General features: G+C 46.7%; 1 protein-coding gene across 7 annotated transcripts in view; it reads right to left on the reverse strand.

Moving 5' to 3' along the window:
- Nucleotides 1-4,681: 4,681 nt before the first annotated feature.
- Nucleotides 4,682-23,254, reverse strand: part of ccdc136b (coiled-coil domain containing 136b) — a 20,238-nt gene continuing 1,665 nt past the window's right edge. For 2 of the 7 annotated variants that reach the window (XM_048257040.1, XM_048257041.1), the window contains exons 3-10: nucleotides 15,016-15,288; nucleotides 13,425-13,499; nucleotides 12,694-12,996; nucleotides 10,848-10,959; nucleotides 9,996-10,245; nucleotides 9,542-9,676; nucleotides 5,993-6,107; nucleotides 4,682-5,359 (exon numbers count right to left, since the gene is read on the reverse strand). In XM_048257040.1, the coding sequence (XP_048112997.1) occupies nucleotides 6,003-6,107; nucleotides 9,542-9,676; nucleotides 9,996-10,245; nucleotides 10,848-10,959; nucleotides 12,694-12,996; nucleotides 13,425-13,499; nucleotides 15,016-15,288 (1,253 nt within the window). In that variant the 3' untranslated portion in view covers nucleotides 4,682-5,359; nucleotides 5,993-6,002. Of the gene's footprint in view, nucleotides 5,360-5,987; nucleotides 6,108-9,541; nucleotides 9,677-9,995; nucleotides 10,246-10,847; nucleotides 10,960-12,693; nucleotides 12,997-13,424; nucleotides 13,500-15,015; nucleotides 15,289-15,512; nucleotides 15,708-23,196 lie in introns of those variants that run through there. The other 5 variants (XM_048257044.1, XM_048257045.1, XM_048257042.1 and 2 more) reach the window with 5 other exon arrangements.

The following is a 23,254-nucleotide window of genomic DNA, read 5'->3' on the forward strand; positions in this document are numbered from 1 at the left end:
TTGGTTGGACCCCATGCAGTTGCAACAGTTGTGACTACTTTCTTTATTTTTAGGCGCTCCTAACTTGGGATAGGGGGCAGTCGCTTCTCAATCGTAAATGTGTGCGGTCACTGTGCCTCTTCTGAACAAGCGAGCCAAGAAAAGAAAGTGACGTTTGAATGAAACCCAAACATACAACGTGGTTTCGTGCCTCATGCGAACAGAAACATTTGGTCCGTTCATTAAAATAAATGGTTATTCAGGACCCTCTCATAATTAATATTCCACTATTAATTATATCATATGTCAAACTTTTATTCTTCATGGACTGAGTATGTGGTGTCTAGTAGTGTTTACATATTTACATAGTTTTTGATTAAATTTATTTCTCAATTAACAAAGAAATTATTTAATCTCCAGAGCAATCTGGCCAGACTCTGGATTAGGAATAACTTCAAATGACTTTAAACATAATTACATTATTTATTCGTCATAGTATGTTTTATATGGTGTGTTGCTCTGAATGAACAATAATATTATTCAACCTTGAATTCAGTCAGTATATTCTACTTCACATTAATCTATGTAGTCATAAATTATACCAGATAGACTGGCCAGACTCATATCTAATAATATAATACTAATCAGCACTAATGAGTGTGTGTGAGTATGTGCGTGGTTATGTGCCAGCTCAGTGCGTTGATTAATGGGATTCTCCTTTACGGTGTGTGTATTTTAGTTTGGCTGTCAGGCACTGATGGTCTGTGACAGAGTGACCTCCATGACCCAGTGACTCAGCACAAGACCCCCGCCATGACACCAGACTGTTCCAGACCATCGTCCTGCCCTGAACTATAGCCTACTGATGGAATTTCGGACATTGTTTGATCAGCAGTCTACCACCTATGAGCAGTGAAGTGACCCAGACATTATCCTGAGGTACCATCTGAGCTATTATAGGAGTCAGTGGTGTTTAAAACCACACCAAATATACAGCCTTAGTTTTGTATCATTATGCACCTCCACTCCACCATCATGCCATTCTAACATAGCCATGTTATCATCCGTTAATGGTGTGTTTTTACTAAAACATAATTTGAAAAGTATGAAAATGCACCAGATTATTTGAAGAGTATGAAAATGCTACAGAATCTTAACATTGTTATAGGTGGCAACTGCCAGAGAGCTAGTTTGATTATTTAAGCTTTTCTTCCCCTCTTTGGCTTAGTCAGGTGAAACATTATATATCCATGAAGTCAGAAATGTGCAGGAAGAACACTGATGTCTTAGAAACAGTCACTCTCTCTCTGACTCTGTGGGTAAAATAAAGCTCTTTGCTAATGTCCCTGGAAGGAGCCCATATGTTTGAAAATGAATCTTGCGCGAGACAGTTTACAACTGGCTGTGAGTAAGGGGTATTAATAGGTGTGTACCATCGATGACCTATGCAACCTGATGCCAGGAACTACTTTTCAACTTCCCACTTACTCCTGGGGTATTCTTGAATAATATCTTAGAGTGACGTATGCCATTGACAAACGGAAACACAGGTCATTAGCCAGGAGATATTTTATTTCATAAAACATTTATGGTACAAAATATACTTTCCAAATAACAAAAAAGCCACAGATATTGTTTGAAACAGCAAGCCAAATAGGAAACAACTAAAAATAGCAAGCATTTGACAACTACAGTCGATGCAATTTTAAACACATGCAGCTCTAATTAATAGGTACAATGTTGGGTCTATATTGCAGTCAATACCATATAGTAACACTTCAATGTCATCAATCTACTTTTCTTTCGGATTAAAAGCAAGATTTTGGCATTTCAACCAAACATCTTTATTTGTTAAATAATTTGGCCATACATTTCATATTGTTTGTCATTGCGGTTAGGTCACGAGAAGGACCTAGAAAACGTGAGCTGATGAGATCTTAATATCACATGCGTTTGCTATTTAGTGTCACACTTAATTTCAAGGGAGGAAATAACTATCCTCATTAGTCTTCCTTTCCTGTCAGCCTCTGTGTGACGTCCTATTGTCTATAAAAAGATGGTGAAGACTTGCATTATCAGTGGAAATGTTACATTCGCTGTACTAACAAGCGCCCTACAGACCCCAGATAATATATTGCTTTATTTGGATTTCTACATGAAACACCAACTCCTTGACCACATTCAACACTTTGTATGTGTTCACTAGAGATAGAGAATGTCTATCATATCTGCATGCAAATGCTACCTGCTACTAAAATCACATGTGACAGGAGTTTGAAAATGTTAAAGATTTTCCTTGACAAAAACTGTGCATACCGCTCTATTACAACATTAGGTTAACAAATAAACAACAATCTGTCAAAATATATCATATATCAATATTCTAAAAAGCAATATTTATCAGGTTATCTGATATGAATATTTAGATTTTCTGATGCAGCTTATTAAGCCAAGAACTTGAACACAATTGCATTATTTACAGCAGATGCACTGCGAGTAAGAGAGTGAAAGAAAAAGTTAAGTTCAAAATATGACAGTTACATATTTTATGGTAGTATGTGCTGTTTCATTTATGCAAGTCCAAATCATTAATGGCCCTTGTGTGAAACTTTGTAAAGTCTTTAGTGTTATCCAGTGTCTGCCATGAGCTACAGAAAGACATTACAGAGATACAATATTATTGACTAAATACTTGACTGACAGTTTTTACAATACAAAATGCTCAAATGTTAAGACTCCATCACAACTATAATGCCTAACAACAGTACCTGCAGTTCTTTGCAGAAAATCTGTCTATTTAATTCACATTCATCTCATAATCAGAGTGAATGTCATCTATTCCATTTGACCAAGTTTTAATGCAAAGGTCAGTTTAAATATTAAGAGTGGGTGAAATGCATGATTTTATTATGGTGCTCAACTAAGTCAAGCGTACCTGCTTGTTAAGGAAACAAATCAAACAGTTAAGACATGCCCTGGAATGTAGATACTCTACATTCTCACACACAAGTACCGTTGGCCCTCTTTTAAGACCAGAGATCAAAAAAAAAAAAGCACGCAAAACAAGCTGAGCCAGCCATTCCCATGTGAGGTCACTGCAGTCATAAGTACGCGACTGTTGTTAGTGGCCTGGAGCCTGAAAGCAAAGCATGGTTCATGAGGGGTTGTTGTGTGGGAGACTTGGCTGGGATAGGCTGTGTGTTCATCACAGGGATCTATAAGATTTGAGTGGAAGTGTCTCTTTGTGAAGTAGCTCAAAGTGCACGCATGGCGAGCACATCCCTGTAAACATTCTTAGAGGCTGCTCAGTGGGCCACAGCTGTTTGCCCTGGGACTCTTACTGCTGTGTTACTGCTGTGTTCAGCGGGTGTCTGTTGATCACTGCCAGGGTGGGGTGTGCTTTTATGTTCATTTGAGCGTGTTTGGGAGATGGTGAGAAAAGTTAATAATATCAGTGAAGCATAAAATGGCAGCTATTTTCATTGTCAATGCCATACAGTATATGATGCAGAAAACGATTAAGGGTAAAGATTTAACTGTCAGTGCATGCTTGACATTTTTGGAAGCCCCCACCCTTAAAGGTATGGCGTTAATTAACCATCAGATGTCACCGCATTTACAGTAGAACCGGTGCCACTGCCATCAGACTCACAAGTCTAGAATGAACTAAGACAAAACTGTGGAAATGTGGCTTGATGCCATTCAGCCAGATACACATCTCTATCATGTAATTACTCAGAATTGTGTGTGTGTGTGTGTGTGTGTGTGTGCGTGCGTGCGTGCGTGTGCGTGTGTGTGTGAGCCATTCGGCCAGACACACATCTCTATCATGTAATTACTCAGTCATTCAAGTGAGAGGTTTTGGAGAGAATGGGTCAGTAATTAAATGAGATGTTCATTTAATAAAAGGCTATATATTATTCATTGTGGGTCAATATAACACATGGATATGTCTATGAATATGTGTATGTGTCGAATGAGCAACAAATACTTTTTGTTTTGTTAGTTTTTGGTTAGTTTTTAGTCGTTCATAGATATTTCATTTAAACGAATATGTTAATAATCTCTGAGAAATGCTTCTCAATTGTTTAAGTGAAAACACGTAAGTCACATGGACAAACTGGTGGTTAAGCGTAGCTGTCATTTGATATAAAAAGAGATTAACCTGCAAAGATTTGTTTCATTTCACATTTCAGTGACGATACCTGCAAAATCTAAACATTTCTATGAAAATATCGTTCCAAAAGAAAACATCAGTCAGTCATACAAGTTCCAGTTACATTAAGCTATATCACCATGTTGAGACCATGTAATGCAATGTTGACATATAAACACACAGGTACACACACACACACACACACGCACATGCACGCACAAACATGCACACACACGCACACACATGCACAAAGACACACACACAAAGACACACACACACACACACACACACACACACATTATGGGAGGATGTATATTTGAGGTATTCTCATCAGCTGGCTAGTGGGAGTTTTAGGATAGTATTGGCATGCTAACTGTCAACTGTCAGAAAGGGCTGAGAGGGGAGCCGCCAATATTAAACAAAACTCAGAGCTGAGTTAGGAATTAATTAAATCTGAAAGTGGCTTTCATTAAAAACTTCCCTCCCAAGTAATTCCATGCCTCTATGGATATGCCTTATTGCGTTCAATACATCTTTAATCCCCCCATCAGCTTGCTAACAATGACAATTCATCATTGAGTCTCTATTAAGTACACAATATCAACACAAAAACAGACTTACTATATACAAAGGAAATTAAATAGCTGAATAAATTAAAGATATATCTATATCTAAAGCTTCTAAAGCTGTAGATTATAGGCTACCACAGAATTACAAAGGACATGAAGAAGGAAAGGAATATCAAGGGAGAGAGAAAGTAGACAGTAAAGTCTGACCAGTAATACACAAAGGAGCGGGCTGTTCTCCTCCTGCTGGACACTGCAGTCACCCCCCTCAGAGGGATAACACAGACATTATTGCCCAAACCACACCTGGCCAGGTCTCCTTCATACGTCTTTCAAATCCATCTGCTTTGGTTCAGAAATCTTCCAAAAATGCCCTCCTCAATATATCTCCATATTAGAAAGTCTCATAGAGGAAAGCCGTGGGTACTGTAGGTTCCAGCAAAACGTGGTGGTGGTGGTGGTGGTGATCCAAACAAGGGAAAAAAGAAAGAAAAAAATCTTTTTTTTTTAACAAGGTTTTAGTTGCAGCGTCGCCTCACAGGCAGTGCCAATAATATCATCGGGATGTAAATCTTGTGTGGCTGGACGAGAGCAGTACCATAGCTGCCACCGCTGCTGTGACCACAGGCCCAGACCAGGCTCCACATTCCTCCACATTCTGTAAACAGAGTGAAGGAGAGACAGATCATGAGATGAAACTGTTTTTTTTTTGGTGAGCGTCCCAGGCTAAAGGAAGGTCCTCGCCGGGACAAACACTCATCCCGCATAGTGAGTCACTTACATAATGTTTTCAAGTGTTTCATGTTTCAGAAGTTATTTTACAAAGAGATAAAGAAAATACATTTCAGTAGTCTGTTTATGACATGTTTCTGCTATGCAGAATCCATAGATGAAAACAATGACACTGTAACTTGAGCATGAACACTGTAAATTAACTCATCACAACTCAGCATTGGAATAAATGAGTGAATTAAATTATGCATGGCAAGGGAGAGAGGAGTTTGTGAACAAGCAATAATTCTGCATGATGCAGACACTAACAATGACATGCATTCATATTATTCATGTTACGTAATGAAAAGCTTATTACAAAGCAGGTGTACATAAATGAGCTGAATGTTTTTGGAGTAACACCACACAGAAAAAAAGACAGGGCCTTATTCGTAGTAACCATTACAGTTCCCATTACCAATGCAATTTGAGTGTGAAAGATGTGCATGAAATTGAAGACGAAACTAAGAAAACAAAAACAAAAAAGGTTGGCGCAGCACCAGCACTGGACTCACCGCACCTTTCATCTTCTAAGATGACAGCTCGGACCACCAGCACCAGAGGGTGGCCACTATGACAATCATTCCTACGAAAGGCACAGAGAGAAGAGGGGGCTCAGATGAGAGAGAGGAGATCTGAGCGATGGACAGGGCACCACAGGGGGGATGGAGAGGATGAGACAGGACAGAATGGGACAGAGAGATGGGAAATGATGTCAAAATCAAAACAACCTGCAGGCCCTTCTCACCACTGTCCCTCACCTGCAGGCCTTTCTCACCACTGTCCCTCACCTGCAGGCCTTTCTCACCACTGTCCCTCACCTGCAGGCCCTTCTCACCACTGTCCCTCACCTGCAGGCCCTTCTCACCACTGTCCCTCACCTGCAGGCCCTTCTCACCACTGTCCCTCACCTGCAGGCCCTTCTCACCACTGTCCCTCACCTGCAGGCCTTTCTCACCACTGTCCCTCACCTGCAGGCCCTTCTCACCACTGTCCCTCACCTGCAGGCCTTTCTCACCACTGTCCCTCACCTGCAGGCCCTTCTCACCACTGTCCCTCACCTGCAGGCCTTTCTCACCACTGTCCCTCACCTGCAGGCCTTTCTCACCACTGTCCCTCACCTGCAGGCCTTTCTCACCACTGTCCCTCACCTGCAGGCCTTTCTCACCACTGTCCCTCACCTGCAGGCCCTTCTCACCACTGTCCCTCACCTGCAGGCCTTTCTCACCACTGTCCCTCACCTGCAGGCCCTTCTCACCACTGTCCCTCACCTGCAGGCCCTTCTCACCACTGTCCCTCACCTGCAGGCCTTTCTCACCACTGTCCCTCACCTGCAGGCCCTTCTCACCACTGTCCCTCACCTGCAGGCCTTTCTCACCACTGTCCCTCACCTGCAGGCCTTTCTCACCACTGTCCCTCACCTGCAGGCCCTTCTCACCACTGTCCCTCACCTGCAGGCCTTTCTCACCACTGTCCCTCACCTGCAGGCCCTTCTCACCACTGTCCCTCACCTGCAGGCCCTTCTCACCACTGTCCCTCACCTGCAGGCCTTTCTCACCACTGTCCCTCACCTGCAGGCCCTTCTCACCACTGTCCCTCACCTGCAGGCCTTTCTCACCACTGTCCCTCACCTGCAGGCCCTTCTCACCACTGTCCCTCACCTGCAGGCCTTTCTCACCACTGTCCCTCACCTGCAGGCCTTTCTCACCACTGTCCCTCACCTGCAGGCCTTTCTCACCACTGTCCCTCACCTGCAGGCCTTTCTCACCACTGTCCCTCACCTGCAGGCCTTTCTCACCACTGTCCCTCACCTGCAGGCCTTTCTCACCACTGTCCCTCACCTGCAGGCCCTTCTCACCACTGTCCCTCACCTGCAGGCCCTTCTCACCACTGTCCCTCACCTGCAGGCCTTTCTCACCACTGTCCCTCACCTGCAGGCCCTTCTCACCACTGTCCCTCACCTGCAGGCCCTTCTCACCACTGTCCCTCACCTGCAGGCCTTTCTCACCACTGTCCCTCACCTGCAGGCCCTTCTCACCACTGTCCCTCACCTGCAGGCCCTTCTCACCACTGTCCCTCACCTGCAGGCCTTTCTCACCACTGTCCCTCACCTGCAGGCCTTTCTCACCACTGTCCCTCACCTGCAGGCCCTTCTCACCACTGTCCCTCACCTGCAGGCCCTTCTCACCACTGTCCCTCACCTGCAGGCCCTTCTCACCACTGTCCCTCACCTGCAGGCCTTTCTCACCACTGTCCCTCACCTGCAGGCCTTTCTCACCACTGTCCCTCACCTGCAGGCCTTTCTCACCACTGTCCCTCACCTGCAGGCCTTTCTCACCACTGTCCCTCACCTGCAGGCCTTTCTCACCACTGTCCCTCACCTGCAGGCCTTTCTCACCACTGTCCCTCACCTGCAGGCCTTTCTCACCACTGTCCCTCACCTGCAGGCCTTTCTCACCACTGTCCCTCACCTGCAGGCCTTTCTCACCACTGTCCCTCACCTGCAGGCCCTTCTCACCACTGTCCCTCACCTGCAGGCCTTTCTCACCACTGTCCCTCACCTGCAGGCCTTTCTCACCACTGTCCCTCACCTGCAGGCCTTTCTCACCACTGTCCCTCACCTGCAGGCCTTTCTCACCACTGTCCCTCACCTGCAGGCCTTTCTCACCACTGTCCCTCACCTGCAGGCCTTTCTCACCACTGTCCCTCACCTGCAGGCCTTTCTCACCACTGTCCCTCACCTGCAGGCCTTTCTCACCACTGTCCCTCACCTGCAGGCCCTTCTCACCACTGTCCCTCACCTGCAGGCCTTTCTCACCACTGTCCCTCACCTGCAGGCCTTTCTCACCACTGTCCCTCACCTGCAGGCCTTTCTCACCACTGTCCCTCACCTGCAGGCCCTTCTCACCACTGTCCCTCACCTGCAGGCCCTTCTCACCACTGTCCCTCACCTGCAGGCCTTTCTCACCACTGTCCCTCACCTGCAGGCCTTTCTCACCACTGTCCCTCACCTGCAGGCCTTTCTCACCACTGTCCCTCACCTGCAGGCCTTTCTCACCACTGTCCCTCACCTGCAGGCCCTTCTCACCACTGTCCCTCACCTGCAGGCCCTTCTCACCACTGTCCCTCACCTGCAGGCCTTTCTCACCACTGTCCCCTCACCTGCAGGCCCTTCTCACCACTGTCCCTCACCTGCAGGCCCTTCTCACCACTGTCCCTCACCTGCAGGCCTTTCTCACCACTGTCCCCTCACCTGCAGGCCTTTCTCACCACTGTCCCCTCACCTGCAGGCCCTTCTCACCACTGTCCCTCACCTGCAGGCCTTTCTCACCACTGTCCCTCACCTGCAGGCCCTTCTCACCACTGTCCCCTCACCTGCAGGCCCTTCTCACCACTGTCCCTCACCTGCAGGCCTTTCTCACCACTGTCCCTCACCTGCAGGCCCTTCTCACCACTGTCCCCTCACCTGCAGGCCCTTCTCACCACTGTCCCTCACCTGCAGGCCCTTCTCACCACTGTCCCTCACCTGCAGGCCCTTCTCACCACTGTCCCTCACCTGCAGGCCTTTCTCACCACTGTCCCTCACCTGCAGGCCTTTCTCACCACTGTCCCTCACCTGCAGGCCCTTCTCACCACTGTCCCTCACCTGCAGGCCTTTCTCACCACTGTCCCTCACCTGCAGGCCTTTCTCACCACTGTCCCTCACCTGCAGGCCTTTCTCACCACTGTCCCTCACCTGCAGGCCTTTCTCACCACTGTCCCTCACCTGCAGGCCTTTCTCACCACTGTCCCTCACCTGCAGGCCTTTCTCACCACTGTCCCTCACCTGCAGGCCTTTCTCACCACTGTCCCTCACCTGCAGGCCTTTCTCACCACTGTCCCTCACCTGCAGGCCCTTCTCACCACTGTCCCTCACCTGCAGGCCCTTCTCACCACTGTCCCCTCACCTGCAGGCCTTTCTCACCACTGTCCCTCACCTGCAGGCCCTTCTCACCACTGTCCCTCACCTGCAGGCCCTTCTCACCACTGTCCCCTCACCTGCAGGCCTTTCTCACCACTGTCCCCTCACCTGCAGGCCTTTCTCGGCCAGGCGGTCCAGCTCCTCTCTGCAGCGCAGTAGCTCCAGTTCCAGCTCGGCCCGCTCCCGCTGGCTGGTGTCATACAGCATCTGCAGCTCTCGCAGCTCCATCTTCAGACTGTCACACTGGTCACACACACACACAGACACACACACACATATACATACATACACACACACACACACACACACACACACACACACACACATATACATACACACACACACACACACACACACACACGCACACACACACACACACATGAGCAGAGATACATGTAAACTCATAGTGAAATGTGTGAAATCGATTATTTAAGTGAAATAACAAAATTAATCAAGAAATTCATCCTTCCATATTTCTCTATGTGACTCTTTAGTTTCATATGTTGAGTTTGTTGAGTCTGAGTCTGTGGTGTGTCAGGATGTGTGGTGGGCCATGACGTACATCTCTCTGTGCTTGTGAGGCCCTCTCCTCCGCTTGTTTGAGCTGGTCCCTGAGGGAGAAGATCTCGGAGATCCCCCCTGTCCAGGCAGTGGGTGTGACAGGCTTGCCGTCGAAGGAGATGTTCTTCTGGATGGAGGCGTCCACCAGCCGGCAGTTGGTGCCGGACGATTGCGAGGAGACGCCTCCGTCTGGAGACGTCCCGTCCTCCAGTTCCTCCTTCAGGGTCATGTACACACTACCAGAGCTGCTTCTACAGGCAGGAACACGAAGTACGTGCATGCACACACACACACACACACACACACACACACACACACACACACACACACACACTGATAAACCACATAAGAAAACCCCCAGGCAAAGACCAGCCAACATATTGGCACAGCCAAACACTACAAGAGGGGGAATGAGTACAGAATAGAGTGGCTGTGCTGCTGCTCTGTGTTAACTGTAGAAATCAGTGTTTGTATTTTCCTGCAGTTACAGCTTCAGGCAAGGGAGACTAGAGACTACTGTAATTCCCCTAGTTATCTTACTTGCAATGTTCTAAAAGCTATTTTAAGATAGAAAGAATTTTTAAGCATGATAAATGTATGCGCTGTGTTTATAACATAGAATAAGACTAACTATGCAAATTCATTTTGGTAAATATGGTGTAGCTTTTGACGAAGCATGTTTTTGTTCATAATTTATTTATAATCTAGAGGATTAAAAAAAAATATTGGAGAAAAAGAGGACAGAAGTACTTGGTTTGAAGAAGTGAGGGATTGTGGAGAAAAACAGGGACAGAAAGAAAGAAGGAAAGAGAGAGAGAAAGAGAGAGAGAGAGAGAGAGAAAAATGCCCCTACCCCATCCTCTGGAGCAGGTGCAGTCGTTCGGACAGTCGTCTGTTGTCGTCCTTCAGGGTCTGACACTCCTCCTTCAGCGTCATGCATTCCTCCCTCAGCTGGCATACGCCACCTAAGCAAACAGCACAGTCAGGACCTCCCGCTTCACACCACACCACACCACACTGCTCGCAAACCCCCAGGAGACCAGCGGTCAGCGGGCCCTTATCACTGCCTAAGACTTACATCACTTCCTTCTATGTTATCTGTTATCTGACCTCTGCTTGTGTGGCATCCGTAAATGGTGACAAAATGGTGCAATATGACAAAATGGTGTCCACTATCTTCTTGAGTTGGATGATTCAGATAGCAGATAGGCCCTGGTATTCTAGTCAAACCATGCCCTCCCCAGCCATCCATGCTGAGTGGGCAGCAACTGTCAGCAGCCACCCACCAATCACACACACACACACACACACACACACACACAGTCCTTTGCTCCACTGAGTAAGATAATGATGAGAGGAACCATTCCATCTGTCTCCTGTCCCATGTGTGTGTGTGTGTGTGTGTGTGTGTGTGTGTGTGTGTGTGTGTGTGTGTGTGCGCGTGCATGCGTGCGTGCGTGCAAGGTGCGTGCGTGTGTGTGTGTGTGTGTATGTGTGTGTATGCGTGTGTGCGTGGGGGTGTGTGTGTAGCAGATGGCCTCCTGTTCTCACCAGGAGAGCAGGGTGACATCATGCCTCTGCCATCCCTCTGAGAGGGCACTCTGCTCTGCTCCACCCTAGGGACACTGCTACACTGGGCACTGCAGGCTGGGTGCACGTTCCCAATGCTGCCCCTTTATTAAAACCACGGGTAGATTTATGCCCTTCACCCGTGGGTGCCAACTGCAATCTCAGTGGCAAAACCCAGGGGAGGCAAGGGCTTCAAGTGCAGGTCTCAAAATGACATCAGCTATTACATAAGAAGACGGTCTCAACAGGTTTTCTTTCTTTTATTGTTCTCCTTTTTGTTCAACTTCTTTTTTGTCAAATGTCTGAAAAGATTTCTCACCATGTTTTGTTTCAATTGCATTTATTGAAATGTTGTTCAATGAAAATATGATTAATAGTATGATTATGTTTTGATGATCAAGAGATTTAATTTGAACCCATTTAAGTCAAAGTCACTCACATATACTGCAATCTCTTTCATATTCAGTCATATCCAGACATTTGTCAGACTATTTACAGATGCTGTCTATTTGAGCTCAACAATCAGATACGCTCCTCCCTTCCACGTTTCAGAGGGCACCCTACTGATTGTCTGGAATAGTGTACAGCACAGTCAGAGATAATCTGTTTATTTCCCATTTACAGAGCCAGGACTATGCAGCCAATGCAATTCTTGTTTGGAGCACAAAGACCAGGGATGTAGTGGTAAAATAAGAGGTGGGTAAACTATGAATTCTGTGATCGCGGTGAGGTGGACTGCGCCATACGGTATTAGATTTTTTAAAAAGGCATTCAGAACATGTTTGGTGATAGTGCAGGTTATTGTCCAATGTTTATAACAATACGAGTGGTATTAAATGGTTCCTAGAGTGTTGATGAGTGTAGATATTGTGAATGTGGATAATAGAGTGTGATTTTTGAATGTTAAAAGTTGCAGTTGGTGAATAAACTCTTTTGAGAGGTGGATAAACTCTAATAAGAGGTGGATAAACTGTATTTACTTGCGTTTAGCCTCCACTACATCCCTGACAGAGACCAGTGTGCCATGGTGTTTTGGTTTAACCTTTGGTGAGAACCTATGGGCTACAGTACCCCAGCATAGCCTCTGATTGGCTCTGGCCTTGAAGAGCTGTACTGGTTGGTTGCCTCACCCTCGCGGCGCTCCTCATCGCGGCGCTGGCTCTTCATGGCGATCTCGGCGCGCAGCGTGGTGATCTCCAGCTCGTACTCCTGCGCCGTGTCCTGCAGCCGCTGCAGCTGGGCGCGCAGGCGACACATCTCCTCCTGGAGGCTGGCGATGTCGTTCTCGCGCTCGGCCGCCGCGTCCTCGGCCGCCTGCTGCAGCAACACCACCTCCTCCTGGGCGGCGTGCAGCTCCTCCTGCGCCTCCCTCAGCTCGCTCTCCTTCTCCTCCTCCAGGCTGTCCATCTCCTCCTGCACCGAGCGCAGCTGGGCTAGAGGGAGAAGAGACAAAGAGAGAGATAGAAAGAGAGAGAGAGAGAGAGAGAGAGAGAGAGAGAGTTAGATATCTCCCTCTCCTCCAGGCTGTCCATTACCGAACGCAGCTGAGCTGAGGGTGGAGGTGGGGGAGATGTTGATAAACTGTACTCATTCGTTCATATATCTGTTCATTCATTTGTTCATTTGTTCATTCATTCATTTGTGTATTCATTCATTCATTCATTCATTCCTTTGTGAATTCTATCATTCATTTATGCATTCATTCATTAACTCCATCCATCCATCACTTGAGTCCCCACTACTGGTCACCCTCTAGGCAACCTGTGTTTACTGTATAAGGAGAGACAGAGAGAGGGAGACAGCAAGAGAGATAGATAGATAGAGAGAGAGAGAGAGAGAGAGAGAGAGAGAGAGGGGATACCTTGGAGTCGCTGTATCTGGCGAGTGAAGGCTTCAGCCTGGTGGGCACTGGCCAGGCGTTCATCCTCTAATAGGCCTGAAGATGGACACAAGGAGAGAAAAGTCCAGATGAGAAATCAACACATGGACTCCATGTCCAACCTCAGACAGCAGTAATGTAATGGGATACTAAGGAAGGGGTTTAAGAGGGAGAGGGGGAGTGTAGGGAATCGTCCAGCAGCAGGGAGACCAAGGGGAACATATGGTGATGACACTGTCACATTCATGTATCATTCATAAGCACTAATGGTCCGATCACTTTACACCATTATAATGGCACAAAATGACACAGACGATTTACTTAGTCAATACAGTCATGATGATCATTATGAAACAGAGTTTTTATGTCTTCTTGTTTGTCATGTAGGGACATCATTACAAAATGAACCACACTTTATATCAGTCATGATACCACAGTAAAATCAAGTCCACACTCGAGAGCGTAAACAAATATATAAATCAAATCACAACAATGGTTTTATGCTTTCCACACTGTGAGCCTCTCAGGCTTTTATAAAGGATGAGTCAGTTTGTCGAGCCTCTGTGCAGAGGGTGTGATAAGGGCACATAGCTCTCCCGGGAGCGTCGTGGACAAACAGCTCTGTGCCATGGGGCCCGTGCTGGCCTGAGAGGCGAGTGATTTACGGGCAGTGCGCCGTGGCATTGGAGCTGCCCTCTCCACGCACCGCTTGATGGATGTGTCAGTGGTCAGTGCCCCCTAAGACCGAAGAGAAGAGAAGAGAAGGGGAGGGGGCACTGACCAGAGGAGAGGAAACCCACAACAGCTGAGCATGCTCACTTTAGATGAGTGACACACCAGTGAGGTTACAGGCAGAAGGCCATTGATGTCTTCCACAACCCTCTCTCCTCCATGCCCCCTCCACTCACCCCCCGGCCCCCTCAAACTCAGCCCACCCCCCAGTAACACCATGTGCTCTTCCAAGACTGGAGGCTTCCCTCAGTCTGCAGCTGTCCAGAGGTATGCTGACCATCTTATACACAAACACACACACACACACACACACACACACACACACAACACATACAAATATACAACCTGGCCTTCATCCATAGCATGAGTCATTTGTTCAAAGTTCAAAGACACTATGATGCCCCATTGAGCAATCAGAGTCCGTATTAAGATCTAGCTTATGTTATTTGTGAAGGATGATGTACTAATCACAGGGCAAAAAACAGGTACAAATCACAAATCACACAAGCACACTTAATTCATCATTTAAAGGTTACATGCTAACTTTGGGAGACCGTAAATTAAGTTTATGATGTGTCTGTATCTGCACTCTGACATTGTAAACTGATGCAAAAGAATTTTATTGCTGCTGAAACACTCCCTACACCTATCCCAAGAGAATATTTTCATTCTTCATAATTGTTTAGTTGCCCTTTTTCAATTCAAGACACATTATGAGTCATCACTTAGTCTTCAGTGTTATTTCTCATCCAGATCCAGCAGACATCATAACAAGTCTCAGACACTACATTTCCCACAAGGCACCCCTGAGGACTTCCAGCCTACCAGCCCTCTGACTCACCCTGCAGCTCCTGGAAGCTCTCCTGGTGCTTCTGGGAGGTGTCGCGCGTCTCCTCCAGCTCCAGGAGCAGCTGCAGCACTTGGGCCCGCAGCTCCTCCAGCTCCTGCTCCTGGGAGAGGGGCTCCTCGTCCTCCTCCTCCTTGCCGGCCTTCTCCTCCTTAACCTCCTTTTCCATCTGCTCCTTCTCGTTGTTCTCCTCCAGCACGTCCCGCTCCTTGGCGGTGATCTCACTGCTCATGATGGCCTCGTCTGGTTTCAGATCGCTGCTTTCATCTGGGACAAAGCGGCGAAACAAAGAGAGAACAGCTGAGCCTCAAAATACCTCTCTGTTCTAATATATCTGTCAAAACACAACTGCCCATTTTCCCATTTAAGAAAAAGAATCGCTCTTTTTGTAAAACTGACAAAATAAAGAATATAAATGTCCTTCAGAATTCCTCTGTGAAAGGACCAGAACTGAGAGCTGAGCTAGACTCATGAACAAAAATTACACCCACACAGCTTAGGCTGATATCCTGCTGATTTAGGTGTTGGCACCCTCCAGCCTGCGCTTATTCATCCCCTGTCATTACACAGCCCTCTCCCCCTCACTAAAGCCCCCTGAGGCAGCCCGCAGGCTCAAATGCCTCTGATATATGGACCTCTGGCTCCCACTAGTGCCACAGTGAACCTCTATACGTCTCAGCTCTTACAAATGCACTCTAGGCTCCACTGAACAGCTTGCTCATATCTACATGGAGCATCTGACATGTATTCCACAGCGCCATCTTGTGATGAGTTATCAGATAGATGTTATGTCATTTGAGTACTGGATGACAACACCATACACACGTACAGACTCAAACAAATATGGTATCATGTTCAGGGTGTTCCCATGTCTGTTATATCATAGTGAAGTGCTTGGTTATATCAGTTTTGATAAAGTTCAGCTCTCAGTGGGAGAACAGTGCACTCTTTATGGGAGCAGGGAAACATGACAAGCCAAAGGTCATGAAGCAATGTCCCAAAGCATTTACGCAAAACTCACTGCTGCTCCCTGTATTCAAAATCCCATACGCATGGCCAAAAGGCCCGGGACACATAAAGGCGTTGTGTTCCCAGGGCCTGGTTTGATTCCAGAACAAATGGCTGAAGAAGTATGTAAAGGAGCGTGGCCGCTTCTCCAAGGCCCCAGCTCGGAATTTTCCACATTCCTCCGCCATTCCCACCACAGCCCTCGCCTCTGTGTTCCAGCACAAGTTGAAAATATGAGAAAGTGAGAGAGTGGAGATGGAGAACAAGACAGAGGGAGGGAAGAGGAGGGAGGGGGAGAGAGAGGAGGGATGGAGGGTAAGAGGGTGGGAGGGGGAGAGAGAGGAGGGATGGAGGGTAAGAGGGTGGGAGGGGGAGAGAGAGGAGGGATGGAGGGTAAGAGGGTGGGAGGGTCAGTGTGTCAAGAGCAGTCAGTTGCTGCGTGTGAGTCATCGCTCAGAAATGCGCCCCTTCCCCCAAAGTGGCTTTGAGAATACGCCTTTACACACACACACACACACACACACACACACACACACACACACACACACAAGCCATCATGCTGACAGAACCAGCAAATAATATGGGAGAAGCAGAGTTAAATACAACACTTACAGATGACACACTGACATGCTGACAGGAGGCCAAAAGACTCAGCTGCCCTTTTTTGCGGCACACACACTCAGCTGCCCTTCGAACACACGGATGCCATAGCAACAGCAGCACTGCGCAGTGGAGCTTTGGACGAACAGAACATCATGACGAGCGTTGTCCAGTCCTACCAGTGAGGTTATTATGGGACCGAGTGATTAAGTACCAACATGATGGCCTCAAATATATTCACCAAACAGCAAGACAACATGGTTAAAGGACTGTTCACAACCGAGAGAGAGAGAGAAAGAGAGAGAGAGAGAGGGAGAGAGAGTGTGCGTGTATGTGTGTGTGTGTGTGTGTGTGTGTGTGTGTGTGAGTGAGTGGAGTGAGTGAGTGAGTGAGTGAGAGAGAGAGAGAGGAGTTAAGGAATAAAAGAGAGAGAACAGAGGGAACAGAGGAGGACAGAGAGGAGCAGAAACACACCGCTAGAAGAAGAAGCTGGCTGTGTGATTGGGAGTGGTGTTCGCATGTGCTTCCCATCCAGGGCCCCAGGGGAGAGAGAGAGAGTGTGCCGACCCAAGGGCCAAATACAGCCCAGAGTCATTATTCCCCCCCTCTCTCACACACACATACACACACACTCTCTCTGGTTGTAAACAGTCCTTTAACCATGTTGTCTTGCTGTTCTGTTGCAGAAACCCCATTAGTCTTTACATTAGCAAAATAGCCTGTAATAGTAAATTATATCACTTACAGTAACAAATAAAATATTCCTTTATATGTGGACTACACCTATATACTTCACTATCTCTACCACTTTCATATGTCATTCTGCATGTCTGTTTGCAGAGGTTATTTTATAATGCAAAACACCTCAGAAGAAAGATAGCATATTCTGCTACAGCTCATGTACTGCTCTTGTAGCACAATTCACACCGTGCAAATCACCCAATCACACCTCGTGGTGCAAAACTCACAGTCTCACCTCACCTCGCATGACAAAGGCAGACTGGTATCTTTGGCGTGCGCCACTGTAAGATCCGTAGCTTTGCCGAACAGCACGCTTCGCAGGCGTCCTGAGGCATGACTTCCGACAGCATGAGTGAGTGTCATTAAAATTTGATGTCTGTGTAATGAGCCAGTAATGAGAGGGTAAATCAGAGAGCAGGCCGAGAGAGCCCGGCTGGACAGATCATGTGTCCTCACAGCCACAGCACAAACCAGAATTTAACCTTCTTAGCCAAAGGAGGACAATATTTGCCCATTAGATGGATACGGGTTGATTGTGATCTCAGTACTTTGGTGACACACTTTTGTTTAAAGGAAAGGCTGGGAAACTTGTAATTTCAGTTACCTTATTTAGTTACCTTCTATTAAATAATTCTATTAATACCTTTCTATTAATGTGCAAAGTGCTTCACAAAGATGGTATACAACAGAGACAAAAAAGCTATAAAAAAGAATATATGAAACTAAATATGTATGCACATATCAAAAATAATAAAGTTATTTATCAGACTACGGAAAATGAGGCTAAAATGTATAAATCATTATCATGTATCCTCATTACACACTTGCTCTAAGGCATTATTCTCAGTTTAATAATGAAAAGCCATTTAGAATTGGGTCTGCTATTATTTAGCAGTAAGGGATCACATTCACATTCTTTAAAAGAGGTTGTACGGCACAGAAGCTAGACTTGTTTAGGACACAATATCCCTGATAGTGAACCAACCCAAAGTCTGCATGTAAGCTATACTCATTTCTCTCAGAACATTGTAACAAATGACAAAATGTCAACTGATGAAATAGTGACAGTGATTACTGACCTGACAGTCAAATTATGACAACTTTTTATGAAAACCAGATGAAGGAACAAATTCAATCGAGTGTGTGGGACTGTGTTAAACGAGTCTAAATGTCCGTTACTTCTGCTTTGCAACAGCAGTATAAGTAAGTTTCATATCACAAGTATTACTCTTTAAAAAAACTCAACTTGAGTGTGAGTTTGAATCTCAACACTTTGGAAGAGAAAGGAGTATGAGAACCATAATGAAGTAGACAGTGCCAAGCATTAAGACTGCACATTGCACAAAGGCTTTTTATGTTCTGATATTCCCCCATAATCAAATTTAAAACAAGTATGTGTAAAGGTCTAGAGAATCCACTGCTCTATCTAAATGACACCAGATGTAGATATTCATTGTGAATAGCAGCCGTGGCCTACTGGTTAGCACTTTGGACTTGTAAAGGGAGAGATGCCGGTTTGAACCCCGACCAGTAGGCACGGCTGAAGTGCCCTTGAGCAAGGCACCTAACCTCTGAAGTGCCCTTGAGCAAGGCACCTAACCCCTCACTGCTCCCCGAGCACCGCTGTTGTTGCAGGCAGCTCACTGCGCCGGGATTAGTGTGTGCTTCACCTCACTGTATGTTCACTGTGTGCTGAGTGTGTTTCACTAATTCACGGATTGGGATAGACAGAGCAGGACATATGGTGTTCTTATAATAAGATTGAGGAAGAGAGAGAGAGAGAGATACAAGCTCTCACATACAGATGCCCACAGGTGGCTCTGTAAATTAAAATTTTACTACAACTTTGACCAAACTCTGCAAAGGTCACTCCTTTTCTGCACTTCTGGATGAAACAGGTGAAGTAAATGTGTGTTTGTGTGTATATGGCCACACTGGGTCTGTGTATTGTGTGTGTGTGTGTGTGTGTGTGTGTGAGTGTGTGTGTTTGTCTTTATGTGCAGTGTGTAGGGCCTACATGTGTGCTCAGTGTATGAGGCCTGTTCATGCCCTGCATCTGTGTGGTAGTGTGGGAGGCCTTGCATTATTCATGCCACCCCCTCCCCCTGCCCAGGCTTTGAAGCAGCCCCTGTGAAAGCACTGCAGCACACTGCTACCCCATAGAGGAGTGAGGGAAACAGAGAGAGAGAGAGAGACAGAAAAAAGAGAGAGAGAGAGAGTACCTCCAGGCTGTATCCGTTCCCCTCTCTCCTTTCCTTTTATATCTCACCAGAGAGAGGAGAAAGGTGAAGTGATACACTCGCTCCATCGCCATGGAGACCCCCGCCTACATTCACCACCATAGTGTTTACTTGCTAATGAGGGCCATGTTTTTCTGCTTGCGTTGTTTTGGTACATCTCCCTTCCCTCTCCCCGCCCTCAGGTAAAGGTGTTCTTTTCACTGACCTAACGGCGGTGCACAGGTGGGCTCGTCTGGTTGTCCTGAGACAGACTGTCATGGTGTGCTTATACCGGGTAAAGCCCGCGTCGACAAGAGCGGCCGATAGCTTAGAGAGCCCTCTGATTGAGGGGCTTAGATATCCCCGGTTCACATAAAGGTAATGTTCCCCGCGACTCAACTGTTATTGCTTGAAGCACTGGGGGAGTGCTTCAGTGACGGACAGAATCAAAGGGAAGGGGAGAATGAGAGGAACGCAAGTTGAAAGAAAGAATGCCGAAGCTCAAATGCTTGATAAGGCCCGCTGTCTTTAAAAAGGCTCGGCGATGTTTCTGCTTTTGCTGGGAAACATGAAAGTGGGCCACCGGAAAAAAAATGCTTTTAGTTGGAATGAATCCCATTGAACACATAGTCACAGAGGCATTTGTGTTTGTGAATATATCTGTGTGGTGTGTGGGAGGCCTTGCATTATTCATGCCACCCCTCCCCTGCCCAGGCTTTGAAGCAGCCCTGTGAAAGCACTGCACACACTGCTACCCCATAGAGGAGTGAGGGAAACAGAGAGAGAGAGAGACAGAAAAAAAGAGAGAGAGAGAGAGTACCTCCAGGCTGTATCCGCCTCCCTCTCCTTTCCTTTATATCTCACCAGAGAGAGGAGAAAGGTGAAGTGATACACTCGCCCCATCGCCATGGAGACCCCCGCCTACATTCACCACCATAGTGTTTACTTGCTAATGAGGGCCATGTTTTTCTGCTTGCGTTGTTTTGGTACATCTCCCTTCCCCCTCTCTCCCGCTCCTCAGGTAAAGGTGTTCTTTTCTCGCCTCTGACGAACGGTGCACAGGTGGGCTCGTCTGGTTGTCCTGGAGACAGACTGTCATGGTGTGCTTATACGCTCGGCAAAGCCCGCGTCGACAAGACGGCCGATAGCGAGAGAGCGCCCTGATTGAGGGGCGAGATATCCCCGAAGTTCACATAAGGTAATGTTCCCCGCACTCAACTGTTATTGCTTGAAGCACTGGGGAGTGCTTCAGTGACGGGACAGAATCAAAGGGAAGGGGAGAATGAGAGTGAACGCAAGCGTGAAAGAAAGAATGCCGAGCTCAAATGCTTGATAAGGCCCGCTGTCTTTTAAAAGGCTCGAGCGATGTTTCTGCTTTTTGCTGGGAAACGCAGAAAGTGGGCCACCGGAAAAAAATGCTTTGCTGGAATGAATCCCATTAGACACATAGTCACAGAGGCATTTGTGTTTGTGAATATATGTGTGTGTGTGTGTGTGTGTGTGTGTGTGTAGGCTACGCTATCTGTGTGTTTGTGTGTATACTGTATGTCTGTTTGTGTTGGCATGTCTAAGTGTGCATATGTGCATGTGTGTGTGTCTGTGTGAGAGTGTTTGTGCATATTTGTGTGAAGAACAAGAATCAGCAAAAATGCACTCTGGAGAGATGTCCAGGGATAATGTACAGCTTTCTATCTTCAAAGGGATAAAATGAAGACAAGCTGTGCACACAAGAGAGAGAGAGAGAGACAGAACATGTGAAACAGCCAGAAACAGCCAGAGAGGGATGTGCCAGGCTCTAGAAATGCAGGAAGGAGGAGACTTACATAAAAGTTACAAAAACATCAATATAGTCTTTATTCTGTAGCCTACTTCTCATGTGAAAAGTGGGTCCAGGCAGTCTGTCTCTCTCTCTCTCTCTCTCTCTCTCTCTCACACACACACACACACACACACACACACACACACCTATGGAGTGTGGGGAGTGGGCACTGAGTATGTGTGGGTGCCTACATATTGGAAGGTGCATTACCATGGAGTGGGCGAAAGAGACTGAGAGAGGGGGAAGAGACCATAGAGTAGAGAGAGACAATGGTGTATTACACATAGAGAAGGAGAGAGTGGGATACAGAGAGAGGGAGAGAGCGAATAGGAGGGGTGTGCGGTGGCGTCATGAGAAGATGAAGAGGGGGATATATCACACAGGAGAAAAGCAAATGTCAGAACAGATGTTAAGCACAGATGATGCATGGCGGAAAGGCCTATTGACGTAGTAGAGAGATAGAATGAGAGAAAGAGGGAATGAAACAGGGAGAGAGAGAGAATATTCAGTGAATCATGGGAGTTCTCTAGCTCACAGATGGTGGGAATGTCCCCTTTGGTAGCAGTGTCTGAACGCTCTGTTTGAGAACAGCGACGTCGCAACTGTGTCAGCATGAGAACTCGCTCAATCTGGGTCATCGATTCTTGATAAATAAAACAACGCCGTCTGGAGACAAGAAGACTAGCAGAGAAATATGCTGGCTGTGTCACCCCATGACAACCTCTCAACAGCAAAAGAATGACAAAACTTCCAACCACTATAGCCTTGCACAATCTCAAGCATCTGCACTGATAGACCATCTGAGAAAAAAAAATCCCATGGATGACTGAACTCAATGGCGACTGTTTTCAACATGAGATTTTTGTCATCAACACCCTCCCTCTGCTATTGACCCAACCTTTGTCAGAGCTCTGAGGCGGAACTCAAGAGGAATGCACATGGAAAGGCATAGTTCTGTTCTGTTGCTGATAAACACAGGTGTATCATTCTATTGCAGGTATAGAATGAGGGTGTGTGTCATTGACCAGGTCATGGGGCAGAGAACGAGAGGGTCGGTCAGAAGAGAGCCATGATGGCTGTCAGGAGGCCAAAAGTCTGGTGCTGCGTATGAAGTTAACCACATGCAAAGCCTATCATTCCCTGACTGAACAGAGCCTGGCATAGATCTTCAGGATGAAGACGCAGAGGGAGCAGTCAATATGCCAACATCCACAGTGCAATCGCTGTTTAAACAATCAGGCCCATGCCAACAACAGCAGTACTCATATTTGCTAAATGCATTTCCCTTTAATTTGTCTGTGCTGCACACAAGTGGTAGACAATTCTATTCAAAGCAAGAAAAATTAACTTATCCTATCTTATCTATTTGCACATTCAGAATACTCTTTGAGTACGAAATACAAAATGCAAAAAATACCATACAAAAACAAAAAAACTTTTTTATTCAAGTAGGTACTTTGTTGCGCTGAGATATTTCTCACAAGTGTTTCAACATGCTTTGTCACATATGACTTACTGACTATGCTTTCTCAGCTGTATCAAAATAAAACAGCTGTGAGAAAGCTGGCCGTATATATTTTTACACTTCATGCAGAGACGAACAGAAGACAGCCCAGGCAGAGCCTCCTCATAGCAAGGCACGCATGTCACCCAAAGGAAGCCACATATCTCACCGCACACACACACCTGCCAACTACAGACAGCTACCCAGAAACCTGTCGCACCAAAACTTGTGCCCCAAACAGGCTGTGAAAATGAACAATCTTGCTGTTAAAAGCACACATTTACCTGCTAATTGTGACTGTTCTCCATCAGAGCTTGACAGACTCCATGGCAACAACACGAA

This window comes from Alosa alosa, chromosome 11, assembly GCF_017589495.1.
Source record: "Alosa alosa isolate M-15738 ecotype Scorff River chromosome 11, AALO_Geno_1.1, whole genome shotgun sequence".
NCBI lineage: Eukaryota > Metazoa > Chordata > Actinopteri > Clupeiformes > Clupeidae > Alosa > Alosa alosa.